The sequence below is a fragment of the Lycium barbarum genome, chromosome 8, assembly GCF_019175385.1.
Source record: "Lycium barbarum isolate Lr01 chromosome 8, ASM1917538v2, whole genome shotgun sequence".
NCBI classification, from domain to species: Eukaryota; Viridiplantae; Streptophyta; class Magnoliopsida; order Solanales; family Solanaceae; genus Lycium; species Lycium barbarum.
In genome coordinates, this window is record NC_083344.1 from 25,653,288 (window position 1) to 25,674,503 (window position 21,216).

The window sequence follows — 21,216 nt, forward strand, 5'->3', positions numbered from 1 at the left end:
TGCGTTGTTATTGTTCTTGTTGAATTGGAAGGTTTCGGGTAGTATGTTGGTCGGGCCGTTTGGAATGTCGAACGGATTGTTGAAACGTTCTTGAATATTGTTTGAATGGTTCCAGATTGGTACTTGAGTATGTGAGCAAATATGAATTAAACATAAGTGAAATGTCGTGGAAGTTTGTAGAAAGAAGTTGCTAATGCTAGTATGCGTTTTGGATCAATTGTGGATATTGTTAGAATAATTGTTGGTATTGTTGTTGATATTTTGGCCGAGTTAAATTCTCGGATTTGTTGTATTTTTGGCCGAGTTGAATTCTCGGGGTTGTTGTATTTACAGGGGAAATGCTGCCGAAATTTCTGTAGAAAAAGTGTTGGTTTGGGAATTGGACTCTTAAGTGTTTATGGCTAATGTTTGGTATATGTTAATATTGTTGTAGATCTTGCGAAGCCAAGGACTTAAGTTCGGATTAGCGTAGAAAGCGGGCCAGGTATGTAAGGCTTACCCTTTCTTTCTTTTGGCATGATCTTTGTGAACGAATAGACAATGTGTATATGATTCCAAAGAAATTCCCATTCTTAGAGCCACTAGGATGGCTAACGTTCTTGATTTCCCATAAGCTGTTCCGTATGGTTTTGATATGTATTCCATGATGTCCGATGATGTGTATCCTTGATGTCCGAAGGTTGGCCAATATGTTTCCGAATAGCATTTGAGAAACAAATGATATGACTATAGTTTTGACCTTCCAAATGTTAATACATTCGATTGTTCCATCGAGCCTTTGATATGTTTTGATATGTGCATAAGATTCCAAAAGTTCTACTTGATTTGATCCATACGATATCCGAAAGATACTTGATATGATGGTTACTTGACTTTCCAAAAATGACTCCTGAAACGCTTTTAGAAGGTTCTGTACTTCAAAAGCTCATAACTTTCGTTTGCTAATTCCGATTGACTCGAAACTTGTTTCGGAGCCCTCAGATGTTGGTAAGTATACTTATTTAGCACGTTCGATTATTCCGTTGAGCTCTTGATATATTTTGATATGTTTCCGAGTCTGTCTATGATTCTGATCCACTTTCGATATGAGTGCGCTCGATATATTTGAGCTTATTGTATGAATGAATAACGAGACAAGCATAAAGAATTTTGTTTCTGAAGAGTTCTGTAAGTTTTGATGTTCCTAGCTTTCGAAAGAGATCTCGGATTTGCTTTGAAATGTTCGTACAAGTTCCGTGGTAAAAATGTCCGTAACTTTCACATACTAACTCCGGTTGACCCGGAACGTGTCTATGATCTTCAAAGGTCGGTAAGTGTACGTATCTATCGAATCGGGATATGTGTGCATATGGTTTCTCATTGCTCTGTTCGTGCAAGCCTCAGTATGTATTCACTGCGCCCCGAGCCAGGTTCAGTTATCATGCATCTTCCTCTGCATTGTTCACCGCGTCCCTCTCCCTTGCGGGTCGGGTTCTGTTATATGTATATCTGTATATGATGATGTGATGATATGGGGATGGCGGCCAGGATGACATATGATGATTCTATTCACCGCGTTCCGCAATAGAGGGTCGGGATCTGTTATCTGTATATATGGTATATGATTCTGACATGCATTGATAATTCTGTTCACCGCGTCCCTCACTAAAGGGCCGGGATCTGTTACATGCATATATGATATATGATTTTGGCATCTGATGATTCTGTCCACCCCGTCCCTTACTAGAGGGTCGGGATCTGTTATATGCATATATACGATATATGATTCTGATATGCATGCTTTGTGTTTGGAAAGTAAGCGTTTTGGCACTCTGTACCCTCTGTACTTCTTCTGACATATGATATCAGCATACATGATCTGTGTCTGGAAAACAAACATTCTGGCATTCTGGATCTGTACTTCTTCTGACATATGACTTCGGACTATATGATCTGTGCTTGGGAAACAATCATTCTGATATTCTGGGTCTGCACTTTTCTGACATATGACATCTGCATACATGATTTGTGATTGGGAAAAATAGCGTTTTGGTAATCTGGATAATGTACTTACTTTTGTACCGTTGTTCCGGTTATGGCTCTGTTTTCTGTATTTCATGCCTTACATACTCAGTACATATTCCGTACTGACCCCCTTTCTTCGGGGGCTGCATTTCATGCCCGCAGGTACAGACGCTCGTTACGGTGATCTGTCAGCCTAGGACACCTGTTCTGCTGTTTGAAGTGCTCCCTTGATCTGGAGCCCATACTTTTGGTACAGATCTATCTGTTGTACATATTGTGTTCATGTGACTATTCCGGGGTACGGCGGGGCCCTGTCCCGTCATATGATTCTGTTGTATTTGTTAGAGGCCTGTAGACATGTGTGTGGGTCGTGGGTCGCGGGTCGCGTTTGATCAGTGATGTTTATATGGTTTGTGTCCGGCTTTCCCATATACTACGATAACCTGATCGATTTATGTGTTATAATATAAGTAACGACTTAAATGATATGTATATGGTTTTGTATGCACGAAATCCTTAATATGTAAACGCAAGTGAAATTTGGTTAGTAGGTATGTACGAGTGTCCATCTCGGCCACAAGTCGCGGCCTACGGGGTTGGGTCGTGACAGTAAGTGTAGTTCCACCTAGTGTCAACTTCTACTTGAATTTTCCTAGGTCTAAGGTCATTTTCCACACAAGAATTCTTAAAATCTCTCAGTTTTTCCCTATTAGCATTACAAAAAAGAAACGCAACCGCATTTCTAACTTTTTGAATAGAATCTTCAAAACACTCAAGACCATCTTTAACAATCAAGTTTAAAATGTGACAACTACGTCTCAGATGAAAAATATTTTTTAGCGGAGAGTTTAATTCCCTTTTTAAAAGACCAATCGTCTTTGTATTATTAGAAGCATTATCTAAAGAAATACAAAGTTTTTTCTATAAATGTTAAAAAATCTCATAATAGTAGACATTGAATCTGCTAAAAAATTTCCATCGTGATGACCTTTCCCTTCATGATATAAAAAAGTTATAACTCTTTTTTCATCACATAATTATCATCAACCCAATGACATGTAATAGCAAAAAAATCTAAATTGTTAAGACTAAGACCCAAATCGACAGTAAGAGAAACCCTACAATTTAAAGAATTAAATACATGGCACAAATAAAATTTAATTTTTTATATACAATTCTATAACATCCGCTCTACAAGTACTTCTAGGAATACCCCCAAATAACGGATTATAACAACGTTGAATATAAGTAACAAACCCCAAACTCGAAGGAAAGAAAAATGGTAGAGCATCAAAAGCAACCATTTTAACTATTTCTATACGCTCTTTTTTCTTGTCACACTTAAAAATTTTACCGGTTCGCCGGCCTATTGTCATTTGAATACCCTCATATTAGAACCCGTTTGCTCTCCCCAAACATCCTTATGTTTACCTTTCATATGATTCGTTAGTGTACCCGTTCCGCCATCCTTACTAGTTTGTTGCTTAAAAACAAATTCTTGTCTACATATATTGCATGTAGCTGTTTGTCTTTCCTTATTCTTAGTCATAAATCCCCAGATTTTAGCGGTTGGCTTACTAGTTCTTGGCGGTTTGTCTTGTGTATGTGATTGTGCAGGACTTGTATCTCCTATGAGATTTTCAGGGGCTTGTGTTTCATCATCATCAATTTCATTAAAAGTGTCGGTATAATGTTGTTGCATTGCCTCATGATCTAAAAGTGGATTATTTCCACCAACATCAATACCTAAATTAGGTGTTTCGTTCACAAATGTTTCCTCACTAAACCCACCCCTAACAATACCACTACTACCGGCACCATGTCTAAATCTCTTCGTCATTATTAAATAGAATTAATTTAAATCACAAGAAAATAAATTGCAACAAATTAAATTGCGTAAATTAAATAGCAAAAAATAAAGATAGAGTTGGAACGAAGGTACCAAATTGCCGGACTAATCTCCAACAAAGTGAAGGCGGCTAGAATTGCAAATCCACCAAAGCTACTTCGGATTGTTGCAAAATCACCAACTCCACCAACAATATTATAATTGCAAAATTAATAATTGAAACTAGAATAAAACTTTATAATATTTAATTGAGAGAAATTTAAAGTGGCTAATTGTTGCAAAGTAACTATAATTGAGAGAAATTGAGAGAAAGAGAAGAGTGAATTGGTGTGGATTAAAATAGAAATGGAGAGGGGTTTATATAGGGGTGGGAAATGGGTTAAAGTGTCAAGAAAAAAATTTGGAGGGGTTGGGGGGCCAAAAGGGGAGATTGAAACTGTTGCCAACGGCCATTTTTGCAAATGGACCGTTGGCCAACGGTCCAGCCCATTTCTGCAACGGCTACATTAAAAAAATATATATATTTTGACTGGTTTAACCAGTCCGGTTCCGGTCCCAAAAAATCAAAACCGGACCGGTAGGTTATAAACGGTAAACCGGTTCCACCGGTTTCGATTTTACCGGTCCGGTTACCGGTTTGAACCGGTAAAACCGGACCGGTTGCCAGGCTTATATCGATGTGCTCAAGTATCATTCTGTACGGTCATTACGTATGTGGGTCACAGCTCGTTTGTTGCAATTATACAACATACAACACGTATGTGGATCCCTCAATAACCAAAACTAATTTGATTCTTATTTTACAACAAATATTGGTAAATGTCATGAATCTGATGATCACTGAACCATGTAACTGCTCAAATCTTATTTCTATGATATTAAATTATTTAAAATAAAAAATCAAACAAAAGCCTCAGGCCGCTCAGAACCGTCTCATTTCAAAACGTAGCAGCTATACTAGCTAGCATATGGCACATGAATCACAAATACTAGGTTAAAAAAAAAAAAAATCCCCTTAGATCGAGGACATAATCTCAGAATTAGCAACTTCAAGAGATGATTGAGATGGAGATGTGCTTTGTCAAATCCATCTTGCAAAGGACATCTCCCAGTTCTCATATTCCTTGTAAAATACTTCTTCCAATCCCAATTATTAGCTGACAAATTGCAATTGTTTTGAAATATTTGATGTGCTAAGAAAACAGAGAAAATTTTACTATTCTCTCAAATATACTTTACACAGCTCCATTAGTAAAAATATTAATGAAGCGAAACATTTAAGGAAGAGATGTAGGATAATTTGCATAAGTACTCTTACAATAACTATTAAAGTAGAAAGGCTGCTGAAGATGGGATTACATGTCCCTCCGGAGTGTGGAAACTTTCAGCCATTAGTTCTTTGAGTGCAGAATCACAAATCACCTGTGGGCAAGACTCTGCACATGGATGGGGTTAGCAGAACCATAGGGGACTGGAGAAATGAACTGAAATGGGCATTCAAGCAAAGCTAGGAAAGAAAAATGGTACTGGAGATATTGCTAGTTGTGTATTTGCTATGACTGTTGCCCTCATTTGGAGAGAAAGGAACAAGATAAGGTTTCAAAGTTCAAGCTTTGAAGCTACTCACATGTGCAGAGAGATTGTACTTCATTTACATATCAGAGGCAGAAATTTAGTAAAGTGGAAGCAAGCATTGCAAGTTCTGACTGACTTTCCAGAGTTGTATGCTTAGCTACTGTTAATATCTATGTTTTGTTGCCGTCCTACTTAGATTTTATTGACTGTAAACTGGAGTTACGCTCTCCCGTAGCTTAGGAAGAGCTGATAGGAACTTTTGCAGCTGATGATAGTCAAGTGTAGTAGAGTAGATAGTCATATTCTGCCCTGGATCTTCATTGTACATAACTTTTTGGTATTAATAGGATATACTGTTCAACCAAAAAGAAAAACTATTGTCAATCTTAAGGGCCCGTTTGGCCATAAATATCAAAAACTTTTTCACTTTTTTTGAAATTTTTGAAGTTGGAGTTGTGTTTGACCATAGTTTTTTAAATTGTAATTTTTGATGAAATGTAGTGTAAAAAAGTTAAAAAGGTTAAAAAAAAAAATTAAAAAAAGTTTTTCTTGTTTTCAGTATTCCGGAATACAACTTTGGAAAAAGTGAATAATTTTTATGGCCAAACGCCCACCAAGTAAAATGTAAAAAAGAAACTTAATTATAGGCAACATAGACAGGAGAGAGTAAGTACTTCGATCCTAGCCAATTAATGTAAAGCTACTGCTTGCCAATTGATACAAGGCAAATGCACAGTGGTCACATCAAATGAGTAATATCAGGAACAAACGGAAGCAACACATTGCGTCAGAACAAAGAAAAGGACAGACATTTATAGCAACCATACAGCTTCAAGCACTCATCCATACCGACTACACCCTTTAGGCAGCGACCACCTAGTCAGTCATCAGATGCTGATGGAGTTATGCACTACACTACCTCAGCTCGGAAAAAAGTAGCTATTACACATTGGACAAAAACGAACAGGTGTACTTTGAACTACAAGTAGTTGGAGTACTTAATAAACAAGTAGAATCTACTCAAAATAGTAGACACCATCCACTGGACAGGCCTGCCTTGGACAGCAAGCAAGTGCTCCTTTAAGAACACGAAATTACAACTGTCCTTAGAAAGTTCACTTTTCTTCTCCTCAACATCATTCCACAATAGGAGCAATCCAATTGCAATAGAACAGCAAGAGACTAGAAAAATCAGGTTTAGCAGAGACGGAAGGACGTTCAAATAAATTAAAATTCGTCATCTTTGAAGTTTACAGCAAGATCCCAGTAATGAGGAACCCCAGCATCAGCAAAAACTTTACGAGCAGCAGCCTCAGTCCTGCACTCATGAACAAAAAACCTGTGGAAGCTTGATTTAGCAACACTCCCTTGCCAGACCAACACACACTTGTTGAGAGGCTTATCTTCATCTTCACCTTCACCTTCACCTTCATCATCTTCTTTCTTAACAGCAGCTGCCCAATCAATTCTCCTAAGCATAAGTTTCCCATATCGCTTGATTGATTTTTTCCCACCTTCAACTACAACAACACTAATACCTTCTGAGATCACTGCACACCCGGTCAAGCGATTCTCCTGAGCATTAACATCAACCTTGAAGCGAGTTTGTGGGTGGGAGAGGTCATTAATTTTGTATACTGAAACAATAGTCTCCGGAGCGATATTTGGGTCATCAAAAAGTTTCCTCTCTTTCTTCTCACGACGCTCATCAGGAGTAAGCTTACGAGCAATATTCCTGTCAACGTGAGCCTGCTCCCGCTCAGCAGCAGCACTTCTAATCTCCATTTCAAGCTTTGTAGGATCCTGTGTGGCTTCTGAGCCAAGAACTTTCATTAGATTGCTCATTTTAACTTTAGGCTTTGGTGGTTCTACCAGGCCTTGACGTATCATTTCTTGTCTTTCTTTCTCCCTGGCCAGTCTTCGCTGGGTTCGAAGTTTCTTTTGCTCCTTTTTGGTTAGTTTCAATGGCTGGGGAAGAGGTGGAGCTGGTTCAGCAGGAGGCTCAATAGGGCGAGGGTGTTCAACATATATGGTGATCTTTTCAATCTTCAAGTGTTCGTTAGTTACGTTACCATCAACTACATCACCATAAGTACCAGATCGTAACAGAGGAGCATCCCTGGCAGGTCAAGGCAAGAAAATAAGGGTAAGCACAAAAGAACAGTAATTTCAAGGAAAAACAGACAACTACAAGACACAAGAAAACTTAACCTCTAGTCAATATTTCATTATTTTCCAGCTCTAGAACTTTATAACAGGTTAAGCATAGGTAACAGATACAACAAACCAAAGAGGCTTGCAACATCACAAGTATATTACAATCCACATCACAGGTACTCGGGCAGAGGGTTCTGCAGAAAGATATTGTCAGAGAGAGGGAGGTGGAGTAATTTAATGTGCAGAGAGGTTGCATAATGTATGTTCTTTCTGTAATCCTTATCTTGGTGAATCATAGATAGACAGATCACCGAAGCACATAGGGATGTACCACCAACCAAGTTGCTCTCATTTTACAGTTACATCAAGATCACCAGTTCAAGCTCCCAAGCCATACTGTGGCCCCAACAATGGGAACTAAGGAGACATATCCAAGTGTACTAGAAAGAAAAACCATATTGACTTTTTTTTTTTTTTTGAGAATGGTAACAGTAAACCATATTGACATTGAAAAACATTTAGATAACTTACCACCACTCAACTTCAGGAATAGGTTCCTTTTGCTTTTCCTTGGTGATAATAACCCTTTCCAATACCTCAATGAGATTCGGATTTATGTCAGGCTCTGCTTTAGCCTTGGTCAACTGTGCTTGTTTTGCCTTTAGCTCTTTGGCTCTTGCTTCACCAAATTGGCTCTGAAAACAAATATTGCAACACTGATCAGAACTAGTATAGGAAGCAATAAGAACAGAGAAGGGAGTACTGAAGGAAAACAAACAACAGCAGCAGCAACCATAAAAAAGGGCAGCCCGGTGCACCGTGTTCACGGAGGACCCGAGGAAGGGCCGTATCCAAACAGCACCAGCAGCCAAAACAAGAAAAATTAAGTACCTTTAACTTGATTATTTCTGCATCTCTGGACCATTTCCCTTCCTCCACAAACTGAAATGTCATCCTCTTGGGCCTCAATATTTTGTTCTTGTCAATGCCCATGTTTGGATCAAAATGGGGATTTTTCTCGGGATCAACCTCTAATTCAGGTTTGAGAATTTGAAATGCTTCTTGTTTCTTCTTATTGATGTTCACCTGCACATACACTCCAGGTTAAACACACAAATTCAAATAACATATAAAAATGAGCAAGAGCAGCCAGAACAAAATGAGCCATACCTTAAGGGTGCTAGATGGCTTAGACATATTGACAATATTTCCCTGCTCATCAATTTCCCTGCCTAGAGCATCCAATCGAAGAACAGGGGCTTTTGCAGGCTTTGGCTGAAGGGCAACCTCTGGTGGCATTTGCCCAGGAAACATGTTTATAAGGGGAGCAAACTCTGGGTCCTGTCGGAATCCCATCTTAGCAGCAAGCTCCTGTGCACGCTTTACCGCTTCATATTTCTGTGCTGTGAGCCCCGAGAGATGAAGCAAACCACTGGGTGGTGGATTTGTAGAAGCTGCAGCAGCAAAAATTGATGTGCTTGGTGCTGAATCAGAATATGCAACTGGAGTCGCAAAAATCCCTGCATTAGCTGAAGGTTGAAGGCTCTCCTTGGGTCCCACCTCTGGAATTCCCTCTCTCGTAAAGTTGGCGCCCTTGTTCTTGTTTAGCTGCATGATACAAATGAGGACAGTTACAAAGACTATGAGAGGTTTCACAAATAGCACAGTGGAAATTCTAATCTTCCATTTATTTCCTTTTGCGCTCTCCACCCCCCAAATCTATCCCCGAACAAAGGAACCGGGATGGCGAGCAAAAGAGATCCAACAACCAAGAAGAAAAACAGCGTGCAAAACGGAATGTGCTAGAAATTCATATGTAGCAACTTACTGCGGGTATCTTCTTAAACTTTTCAGCCAACTCCTTACGCATTTGTAAAGCTCTCTTCGCTTTTGCTAAAGCATCAAGGGATAAGCTCCCACTCTTGCCAGCACCAGAAGCTGCCCCATCTGTACTAGATTTCCCAGGAATTTGATGAGATCCGTTAATATTAACTCCCTTATCTTTTGTGGTAGTAAGCGAAGATACCTTGATAGCTGGAGAATCACCATGAGCCAAACAGTTATCAGGCGAAGTCCTTGACGTCACATTGTATGATCCCATTGTCACACCCTGAAAAGTAAGGTCACAGGAAAGTAAGGCCACAGAGCACTGAAGTGTCACACTCTGAGAAAGTATAGAAACACAGTATTCATCTCAAGGTACAATAATTAAAATGCACAGCACTTCTCAATCAGCAGGAAAAAACACACAAAACAGCAAGAACATTGGCAAGTCGAATACACTATCTAAATCTTCCAAGGTGAAGACTCAACACTGAGCAAAACATTACGAGAATTCCCTGTGGCAATATGACGAAAGCATTTTATCGACCGAATTCCTTAATCTGAAGCGAAGCTTTAGAACAATGGTGCTTTTGAGAGCGCAAAGCGCAAAAAGAGACAGGCCCCGCTTCACTTAAAGTGTGAGAAGTGAATAGCTCACTTCATTGAAGCGAAGCGCAATTTTTCAAAGAAGACCAAAATAAACCTTCTACAGAGGCAATATATATAATTAAATGTTTCAATTTAAAAGCTTAAAAAGTAGCTAGCAAAAATTTCCTCCAAAGGACTAGCAAAATCAAAACCAAAATATAAATAGATCAACACCCTATTCTTTTAAGAAAATTATCAATATCTCTTTCATCATTATCATTATATTGCTCTTCTTCATCAATTAGGAAGAGACTTGTAGCTACTTTTTTTCCCCTTCCTATGTCCTTAAACCATAAATGTTCTCCTCAACTCCACTTACCTCCGCAACCCCAAGTGGAATCAGAATCTCCGTCAAATATTTCTTCATCTTCGTGATTTTCAGGGACACTACTCAGCCACTTATTAGCCTCATCAATATTGTCCAAAGAAACTGAGTCAAATCATATTAAGAGGTTTGCAACGACACCTCAATGTTTGATTGTATTTTTTTTTTTTTTAAAAGGTAACACTCGTATGTTTATCCAAAAATCAGACCTGCCACAAACAGTTACAGATCTCATAGTTACAAAGGAGTATTCAGAAGATCTTCAATCCAATAACATATACAGAACCTAAGACATCCATAAATGATTCTAGATCTTCCATATACTCCTGTTTACACCAAAAGTAGAATAAAGTAAGACAGTTCATTTTCATCTTCTGTAAGGAATTACAGTTAGTTTCAAAACTTCTAAGGTTCCTTTCACTCCACACAGACCACCAGATGCAAGCTGGTATAATTCTCCATCTCTCTTTGTGGCCAGAAAGGTTGGCATAACTATTCCACATCTCCAGGACTTGAACAATTTTCTCAGGCATTATCCACGTTAACCCTTTCAAATTGATGAATAAACTCCATATCTGAAAGGTAATCTTGCAGTGAATAAAGAGGTGACTAACAGTCTCTGCTTCTTCACCACAAAAGAAACACCTTGGACTAAAATTAAAACCCCTTTTCGTGAGATTTTCCTAAGTTAGTACTGCCTGCTTAGCTAGCAGCCAGACAAAACAAGAAACTTTGTAAGGGATCTTAACTTTCCAAGTCAATTTCCATGGCCAGTGGTCAATTTGGTTTCTGAAAATGTTAAAAGTCTTGTACGCCTCCTTTACAAAAAAACTTGCCTAGTTTGTGATTCTGCCAGATTAGGCAGGCTTCATCATCAGATGGTCCCTTAAATTGCTCCAAGGTCTTGTAGAAATCTGCTACTCTCTGAATCTCCCAGTCATTTAGTAGTCTTCGAAAACTCAAATTCCACCCCTGCTTAGACCATACCTCTGCCACAGAGGCATTTTGTTGCTGGTTGAAGATGTATACATCTGAGAATAAGAGTTTCAAATTACCTTGTTCTAACCAATTGTCTTCCCAGAAGGATATCTTCATGCCATTTCCTGCCTTTAATTTGCAATTTCCTTTGAACTTTGGCCATTGATTCATGATAGCTCTCCATAAACTTGTTCCATAAGTACTAGTTACAGGTTCAGTTGTCCAGTTGTTTTCCCTTTCATATTTCACACTTATCACCTCTTTCCACAAAGATTGTTCAATGGAAGCAAATCTCCAAAGCCATTTCATCAAAAGGCTTTGGTTTTGAGCTTTCAAATTCCTGATTCCCAGGCTCCCTGCCTTTTTGCTTCCTATTAGAGCCTCCCATTTAACCAGATGGATCTTCTTAGTGTCACTGTTACCCTCCCAAAGAAAGTTCCTTCTCAAGAGATCCAATCTCTCAATAACACTCTTAGGAATAGGGACATCATGTATGTGGGCATGGCATCCAGAACACTATTGATCAGTGTTGATCTCCCAATGAACACTTGATCACTAAGATGCTTTAAGGTTGTGGCAAGCAATTATGTAACATCTCAACCCCTTGTTTTAAATAATTGAATTTCATTCCTTAATTTGGGACTTCTCTTAGATTTCATATATGATTGTTGGGACGGTTCGGGTTGGGACCCGAGGGGCTCGGGTGAGGTTTGGGCAAGAAATCACATTACAGTGTGTTGCAAATTTTATTTTTCTGGTGCGACCGCAATTGCGGAAATGGCCACGCAATTGCAAACCGCAACACAATTGTGGCTTGCTCAAAATTGTGAGGCCAGCCAGAGTGGCCTGTCAGCATTGCGAGCCAGTTGGTGCAATTCTGGCTAGCCACTGCGATTGCTAAACTGGTTGTAGTATAAAAGGTCATTTTTAAAATTTTTAGCATTCCAACACAATTTTGGACGACCTAGGCTACGGATTGAAGGGGGATTCAACGCAGAAACGATATATAACTTCGAGGTAACGATTCTACACTAAACCCTAGCGATTATACATGATTCTTAGTAAGATGTTGTCATCAAAACCATGAACTTGAATGCCAAAATTGGAGGTTTTGGGTCTAAACCCTAGAAACATCAAAGTGGGGATTTAAGCATTGATTTGAAGTTGGATTAGGAATCTAATTGTGTATTTGGACTCATAGGGTTACAGGTAACCCGGTTAAACAAATTATTTTGAGGGTTGACCTTGAGGCTCGGTGTTGACTTTAACTTTGACCTAGTCTAAAAATATGAAGTTGACATCATTAGATTTGTCTAACCTCATAAGTATTCTTTTGAATATATCAAGCTTATTTGGAGGACTCGGGCATGTGAAGAGGAGGAGCTCAGATGCCACAAAGAGGAGGTGCAAGAGAATAGCTGTGATAGGTTTAAGGGGAGGTAGTGGTACACCGAGAAAGAATTGGGAAAGAATACCCTTGAATATCTACTTGTAATGTCATGCTCAAACTGGGAAGCTAATGAGACAAGACATGGCACATCTTCCGCTCACCGAGGATAGAACACTAGATAAGAGAGCGTAGAGGTCGATGATTAGAGGGTAGAAGGTTAGTAGGTAGTTGAATCTTTTCTTTCTTTTTTGGGGGCGAGCTTGGCGCTAGTTTAGAACGCTTTATTTGCTTCCACTTCCCCTTTATCAGTTTCACTACTATTGCGCTGGTATTGTCATATGCCTTAATTTCACTACTGTTGATGTTCTTTTTCTTTGGTTATCTCTACTATTTGCTGTCAATACTTTTCTCTTCTTCAATTTCTTTTTCAACATGGCTTTTTACTCTTGTATTTTCAAAACCTATTTTGAAAACGCTTTTCTCAAGCCAAGGGTCTTACAAGAAACTTCTCTATCTTACCCAGGATAGGGGTAAGGTCTACGTACAACCCACCCTTTGTAAATCCCACTTATGAGAACACACTGGCTACGTTGTTGTTTTGAATTTTGAGGACTCAGGGCGAAGAAAAGTAATAAAGTTGAGACTAGCTTTGAACCGAAGTAAGTTAAGGCTTTGACCAATGCGGGAATTTTCTTAAAATGATACCGTTTGCGTATGCTACATATATAGGGGTATTGTATATGTGATGATGAGCATAATGCAGATATCAGAGTTATAAATACTCTACCGGGTATAGGATTTTGTAGACGTAAATGCTTTATATGCTACTTTTTTGTGCCATGAATCCTTTGAGCATTCTATATGATAGAATAATGGTATAGGCATCTTATTCATGCTAGTTTAACAGAGCTATATGTGTTATATGTACGTCAGATTACATGTTTAGTTGTTAGTCATGCATTTACATATGTATTATAATTGTATATTTGTTGTCACAGCTAGATGTGGTTATGGCACGTGAGTTGTCCGTGCAGATTATGGTACGTGATTTATCATGCGGCATGTGGATATAAATTCTTCCCTCCTGAATCACTGTATAACTCGAGTACTTCAGGCAAAGTGCGTGCAAATGTAGCACTGGCGTTAGGGGTGGGCATAAATACCGAAAACCGAACCGAACCGAACCGAATGAATTTGATTTTTCGGTTTTCGGTGTTTCGATTCGGTTTCGATTTTTTTAAATAGCAAATTCGGTGTTCGGTTCGGTGTTCGGTTTTGGATTTTCGGTTTAACCGAAGCTTCTTTTTTTTTTTTTTTTTTTTTGAAAATTTACTACATGAATACAATTTTTTTTTTTGGAAAAAAACATAAGTAGACAATACAACAACAACAACAACAACAACCCAGTGAAATCCCACATCTTGGGGTCTGGGGAGGGTAGAATGTACGCAGACCTTACTCCTACCAAAGTAGGATGGCTGTTTCCGAGAGACCCTCGGCTCAATAGAAGCATAAAAAAGGGAGTCAGATAAGGTTAAAAGATTCAAAACGATATTGTAATGAAATAATGCAAGCGACACAGTAAAACAGGATAATCAAGGAATTCAAAGCGATATGGAAGTAGACAATAATATTATAATATTTACATACTCTTAGCAACTAAATGTTATTAAACATTACATGGCAGGTTAAGTGTTTTATAGTAAATCAAATTGCTATATAAGGAAACCCTTCAGACATGAATAACTCCAATACCTATTTGTTGTTCATAGTATAACTGCTTTTATACAATTTCATACTTCCTCCTTATTCTGCAAGATTTTTTTCCAGCGTTTTTTCCTTACCTTTTCTACTTCCTCCTTATTCTCAACTTCTTTCGTTGTTCCATAAAAAATAAAATCTCAGTTTTCATTTAACACTACAGGATATTGAACACAAGTATAATAATAATTTGAGTGTTGATTTTTATTATATATAGTATAATAAAAATGTTATACATAGAATAATATTCATATAATTTATTTCACCTATTATAATAAATTAGATATAACTCACATAATTTGATTATACACTATATAAAATTTTATATACCTCGTATGATTTTATTATACGTTGTATAATACATTATATTTTGTATATAGAAGATATTATCTTGTATGTGTGGATGATCACTATGGTTGGATTCTAAACTCATCAAACCTTCAAACATTTAGTCTAGCGTAAACCTCTATAACTCGATGCAATCAAGAAGGAAAAATGAAAATAAATGAAGAGATGTGTACTTGCTAAAAAAACCGAATTAGAAAAACCGAAACCGAACTTCAAAAAACCGAACCGAACTAATTCGGTGCGGTGTTCGGTGTCCACTTTCAAAAAACCGAACCGAACTTTGAAAAAACCGAACGCCCACCCCTAACTGGCGTTGAGTAAAAGTGAGGCTTTATTATGCATATCTGATTCTAACTCGTGATTTATGCATTTCATATATAAGTCATATCTGTGCATATTTGATTATGTTGTATGTTTACATATCTCTGATGTTCTATGCTTACTATCTATCAAAATTATATATCCACTGTACAGGTTGCTTAAGTGAGTATATTTAGTCCAACCCTTTGTTTTAAGTAATAGCACCATGTCCCTTGATTTGAGACTTCCCATAGGTTCATATATGGTTTTCGAGCTTGTTGTGATGGTTCGGGGTGAGAACCTAGGGACTCGGCCGGGTTTTGGGCAAGAGTTCACATTTTAGCATGATAAGAACATTTAACTTCATGATATGTGAAGGGCTTCATTCCTGGACTAAATTGACCTACGACCCAAATGAAAGCTGAAAAAGGTTTAGTATAATTCACACAACTAAAAGGAAGCCTTTCATCCCTGCATCATACATCCGTCCCTGTAAAATACCTTGGCAATATCTTTAGGAGTTTTAGCGCTTTCCCTGCCCTAACCACATCTTCTGACTTTTGCGGGAAATAACAATCTATAGGACTTTAGTCCAACCGATAGATCCACAACTTGAAGAGAATGTTGTTCCCTTTTCCCTATTTTGCGATCTCGAGAAAAGCGACAAATCATTAGCTTTAGCTTCTTCTATCTCATTAAAGACTAGTCACAGATTCTTGATGGTGCACTTGACATTTTATCTCTTTTTTTTTCTCAGTGAACTTTTTTTACTCTTCCTTCACATGTTTCCGGCACTTTGGGCTAAATGTGACATTGTTATACCACCAATGATATGTTTGTAACGAGAAATTTCCCCTTTGCTAATCTTGTTACAAAACACAAATCTGATTGAGCTTTTATCAATCTCACTAACTTTGTAAAAAAATGAAGAAACATCTACTGTAACTCAAAATAGCTATTACCAACTGATAAAATGGAATGAAACAAAGAAAACATACACCTTGGGCTTAAATTAAAAACTGAAAATGTCTAGTTCTATTTAATTAATAAACTTTAAAAAAAATGAATGCAAACAAAGAAATAAAAGTTAAAGAAGAAGAAATAAGAAAAAGGGAACTAAAAACTGAAGAAGAAAATCGCAGCAACAGCATGAAGAAGAAAGAATTGTAAAAAAAAAAAAAAAGAACTGAGCACAAAAAACCCTAACAACGAAGAAGGAGAAGAAAGAAGAACGAGAAAAACAAGATTACCTGGCTAATTTGAAACCCTAGGCAAGTCTCATAGATGAAGATAGCTGAGGAAAAAATTTGAATCCTAGGTTGAACGTTCAAGTCAATGGAGATGAATAACAGATGATGGAGTCAATGAATTGGAGCCGATATCTATATAATGCTGAAGAACGCTCTTCAACTTTTTCTTCAAAAAAAAAGTTCCAACTTTTCTTTTTCTTCCAGTTAGGTCTCTTTTTTAAAAGCAGAGATGAAGTGAACGCTTCAACCTCGTTTCACGCTTCAGACCATGAAGTGGTCGCTTCAAAACCTTGAAGCAGAATATGCTCGCTTTACTTCATATCGCTCGCTTTTTACAACATTAACTCTGCGTGAGCATGAGGTCACCGGTTCAAGTCATGAAACAACTTATTATAAAAATGCAAGGTAACACTACTTACAAGACCAAATGTGATCAAAACCCTTCTCGGGAACCCATGCATATATAGGGAGTTTCGTGGTCTAGGTAGTCCTCTTTTTCATCCTTTGAAACAGAAACAAACATTGAAAAACCAGGCCACCATGTCGCGTTTTACTAGTAATTACTTACTTGAAATGCATTGATTAAGCAATAAGAGAATAAACAGTGGGTCAGAAAGAGTTCCTTTGCAATCGAGGGCCAATTTGCATCAAACCAGTGGAAACTTCACATAACTCTGTTACCTTTGGGAAGCGTACACCACAAATTTCTCTACCTAAGACTTCATTTTCGCACTTCAGCTCTCCATCTTGAATGCCATTTTCAATGTAGATAACATTCTTTTATTGTAATACTAAACATGTCTAGAATGTTGTTACTCCGATAGAGACACACCTAATGCTGGCAAACAGGTGGCTTGTGTTGAATTTGGGCGGGTTGAAAACGGGTTTGAACAAAATGGGTCAAAACCCAATGCTCATATTTCATGCGGGTCAAAAACATGTTGAATGCTTAATATGCCGGTTGAAGATGGGTTAACCCATATTTTATAGGTGTTCTAGGAAAAAAAGTTGATTTAGAAATTTTCACGGAAAATGATTATGGCATCTTCCAAGTACAATGAAACAGTCAAAATGAAAAATGAGTAGATAAAATAAAAGACTGGATAAAGTTTTGTTATCTTCCTTTCCACAAGTTTTTTTTTTGTATTTTTCAGCTAGTATTTAAGACCCACATGAAATTTATAGTTACCATTTTCAAAAAAAAAAATTAAGACCCACATGAAATGGATTCATCATCAATTATAAATGAACAAAGAGAATTTATGGGGGATTTTTTCTAATTTTCTTTTAAGTACTCATTAGTATAATATTGCTTGTTTCCAGTTCAATGAACTGATTATGGGTGTCTCATTCTTTACTGTTTACTTCATATGATTTTTTGATCATTCACAAATCAATAGCTATTTTTATCCTCATCTCCTGACTGCAAACTCTAGAAAAAGCTTAAAATCTTCACCACCGAAGATCATTAACCCAACCGGAGATCATTAACCCAACAACACAAAGCGAAATTCTGATTGTTACTAAATCGTATTTAACCCACTGCCAACCCGTTTTCAACCCATTTTATCATGGGGACTCCCTGCACAGACCTTTTATTTGGTAGGTAATATCAACGAAGCTACTGCAAAAGCTATGGACTTAGAAATGTAGAGCAATTTGAAGAAATGACCTTAAATCTCAGTGTACTGACCCCTAATCGAATTGGTTGGGGTTCAGAAGTGGAAGAAATCGTTTTATCTACAAACAGTGGTCAAATTGGCATTTTAGATGGGCAGGTCGATTACGGGCAGTGGGTTAGACAATTATGAGTTAAAATGGCCACCACTAGATGCGCCACAAATTTGTGTATAAGAAAAATAACATGCAAGAACGCATGATAACATTATCTTCCGAAGAAACAGGACAGAATAAGGGATGGTGGGGGTTGAAACACAGATAGTATACATAGTTAATAGATGAGGTTAGTCATTGCACTTGAGGTTTGCACTTAAAGTTTAAAAAAAAAGGGGTCTCATTTCAATCACGCCCCAAAGTTATCCATCAAACAACAAGAATAAAAGATAGTAGCTCTCAACAAAGAGAACATCATTGCGCGAAGGAATATAGTCATCTAATAAGCAAGATTTATATAAAATACACAAGGCAAGCCAGCACCCAAGAGATCAATGAAGTTAGAATGGGAACCATGGAAGACCAGCGTTTGACTATCAAAGGTAAAAACAACAACATACACAGTGTGATCCCACAACGTGGGGTCTGGGGAGGGTAGAGTGTATGCAGACCTTACCCCTACCTCGAGGAGGTAGAGAGGCTGTTTCTGATAGACCCTCTGCTCGAGGAAGAAAAAAAGTTCAAAGCAGTTCGGAAAAGAAAGTCACGGAAATGACGAAGCCATGGCAAAATACTCCAGAAAGCATGAGATAACATACTGAAGAGTAACTACAACAAAATAATAGGCTAATCGAAGTATAAGATAGTAACAAATCGGAGGACATCAAAGGTAAAAAGGCTAGGTAATTTTTTATTTCTCATCAGCCTGGGAGTGGACGCATGTGGAATAGTTGAGGTGAAGAGCAAAACATATATGGCAGCAAGAAATAAGCAAAATACATGTTACCAGTCTCAAAAAAAAAGCAAGAAATAAGCAAAATTAGGAAACACACCTTAGCAATGGAACCAACAGCGTCATCCCGGGCATTATCAGCTTTAATTTGAGATCCAGTTCCCCTCCTTTGTTCATGAGTCTCCTTTGATTTATTATCGTCAAACCTCCTTCTATCTCTTCTCTCCTCATCCTTATCCCTCGAATGTCCACTTCTAGCTCTCTGCTCATCCACATTGCCACTTTCTTCTCGCTCTTTCCTCTTATGCGAATTCTTTTTCTCCACGGATTCATCCTTTCTTTCACGGCTTCCTTCTCTTTCAGATCGGCGGTGCCCGTCTTCGGATCGATGCTTCGAACTACGGTGATGGCGGTGCTCATCGCTACGATGTTTGTCTCTGCTTGATTTCTCGTTCTCTGATGAATCCCTATCCATCTCTCAATAACCTCTTCTTTGGGGATTTTTCCCTATTTCTAATGAGACCGCAAGGATACCATTAGGGCATCCACCTACAGTTTATTTATCTTTCCTAATACATGATCCCGCGGGTCGGGTTTTAGGGACCCGCTTCACATAACCTTCCTTTTCTTTTGTAACACCTACTAAAGTGCTCTTATTCTATTTCTGGGGCATTCATGTATGTATGTAGTATCGCTTTTAAATAGCACATCATGTTACTAAATAGGCCAAATACATACACAGACCCTTAAACTTGACACCAATTTCCATTTAGGCATCTCAACATATGTTTGTTCCTATTAGCCCCTTAAACTCAAGTCAAATTGTGTCAATTAAACACCTAAAAGATATAATCCATCTCAACATACGTTTGTTCCTATTAACCTCTTAAACTCAAGTCAAATTGTGTCAATTAAACACCTAAAAGATATAATCTTTAAAACATAAAGAGCGTGACTTTCACACTCCACGACATGACCAGAAAACCAATCAATGCTTACGTGTATTTTTGTTTTTTTAATTGAAAAAGCTTCTCTTCTACAACTCTTTTTCGCACTCGGAACCTTAGCTTGCCGTCGCCAGTTGTTATTGCCCAACGCCATCCACTGCCCCATCCCTTGGTCTTGTTCTCTTCCAATTCCATTGCATTGTAAATCTTCCTCTTCAATGTTACAATCATCATTAAACCACCACAAAAATCATAGCTACAAAAACTCTGCCAAGACTTGACGCCGGAAAAATATGGAACCTCCGGCCATCCAAAGTCCAAACTCTTCCCGATATTCTCATAACGACTTCAAACAACCAAGAAGATTGAAATATAAATCAGTAAAAGATAACCCTTTTCTTGAGTTTATTCCTTTCCATATGATTTCTATAAATTTGATGATTTATTGAAAATACAGAATTGACCTATCGGAAACTAATCGACTTCACAGCTCGCCAAAATCCCTGCCATATATTGCATCTCTGCTTTTGGGTTAAAAAGAAGATGAAGATGAAGGGTAGATATAATGGTGGAGGTGGTGGCTTGAAAGAGAAGGATAGATACAGTGGTTGAGTGGTGCAGCGAGATAGATTGAGGCGGAAGGAGAAAGAGAAAATAATTTTTCAAAAATAAATGAGTTTCACGCGCTCTATCAAAGTGAATCTCACATTATGTGTCATGTCAGCAAGTTATGTTTAATTGATACAATTTGACTTGAGTTCAAGGGGCTAATAGGAACAAGTTTACGTTGAAGTGTCTAAATGAAAATTGATGTCTAGTTTAGGGGGTTGTGCATGTATTTGGCCTACTAAATAACACTTATATTACTAAATAGGCCAAAGTCATAGATGGACCCCTAAACTTGTACTGATTTTTCATTTAAATTCCTTAATTGAAACGTTGACCATCTGGACCCTCAAACATAAGATAAACTGTGCCATTTGAACCCCTCGTGCCAGTTGGGCACACGCGTGCAGTGCAGTGCACTGCTTTAAACAGAGTGTGAGAGACCAATTTTTTTATTTTTTTTTAATTTTTAATCATTAAAAATTAATTTTAACAAAAACTCTATTTTAAAATCTATTTAAATAATTAAAAAAAAACTGAAAACCCCAACCCATCCTCTCGATAGCCCACTTCGCCGCCGCCACTGCCGCCACCGCCGCCGCCGCCTCCGCTGCTGCTCCGCTTCAAAATCTATTTAAACAAATCTCCGACAAAAAACGGCACCATTGTTTTATTATTTAAATAGATT

The 21,216-nt window shown here is 38.0% G+C and overlaps 1 protein-coding gene across 2 annotated transcripts; it reads right to left on the reverse strand.

The window, feature by feature from the left end:
- Window positions 1–6,148: 6,148 nt before the first annotated feature.
- Window positions 6,149–19,634, reverse strand: LOC132606062 (protein RDM16-like). 2 transcript variants are annotated; one of them, XM_060319377.1, is made up of 7 exons: window positions 19,076–19,133; window positions 9,612–9,695; window positions 9,414–9,532; window positions 8,756–9,193; window positions 8,477–8,671; window positions 8,117–8,280; window positions 6,149–7,547 (listed from the first exon to the last, which is right to left on the reverse strand). In XM_060319377.1, exons 3-7 carry the CDS (start codon window positions 9,453–9,455, stop codon window positions 6,656–6,658), a joined length of 1,731 nt encoding a protein of 576 aa, XP_060175360.1. In that variant the 5' UTR covers window positions 9,456–9,532; window positions 9,612–9,695; window positions 19,076–19,133; the 3' UTR covers window positions 6,149–6,655. The 2 variants fall into 2 exon arrangements, with proteins under 2 accessions (XP_060175360.1, XP_060175359.1); XM_060319376.1 differs by having other exon boundaries at window positions 9,414–9,695; window positions 19,076–19,634.
- Window positions 19,635–21,216: the final 1,582 nt, after the last annotated feature.

What these genes read in the sequence shown, in the direction of transcription:
- LOC132606062 (XM_060319376.1), bottom strand. Translation starts at nt 19,450, where the DNA reads ATGGATAGGGATTCATCAGAGAACGAGAAATCAAGCAGAGACAAACAT. An exon ending in AGTTTAAGAAGATACCCGCA is followed by an intron (nt 9,194 to 9,413) that starts GTAAGTTGCTAC and finishes TGTATCATGCAG; the next exon opens with CTAAACAAGAACAAGGGCGC. An exon ending in AGCCATCTAGCACCCTTAAG is followed by an intron (nt 8,672 to 8,755) that starts GTATGGCTCATT and finishes GTGTATGTGCAG; the next exon opens with GTGAACATCAATAAGAAGAA.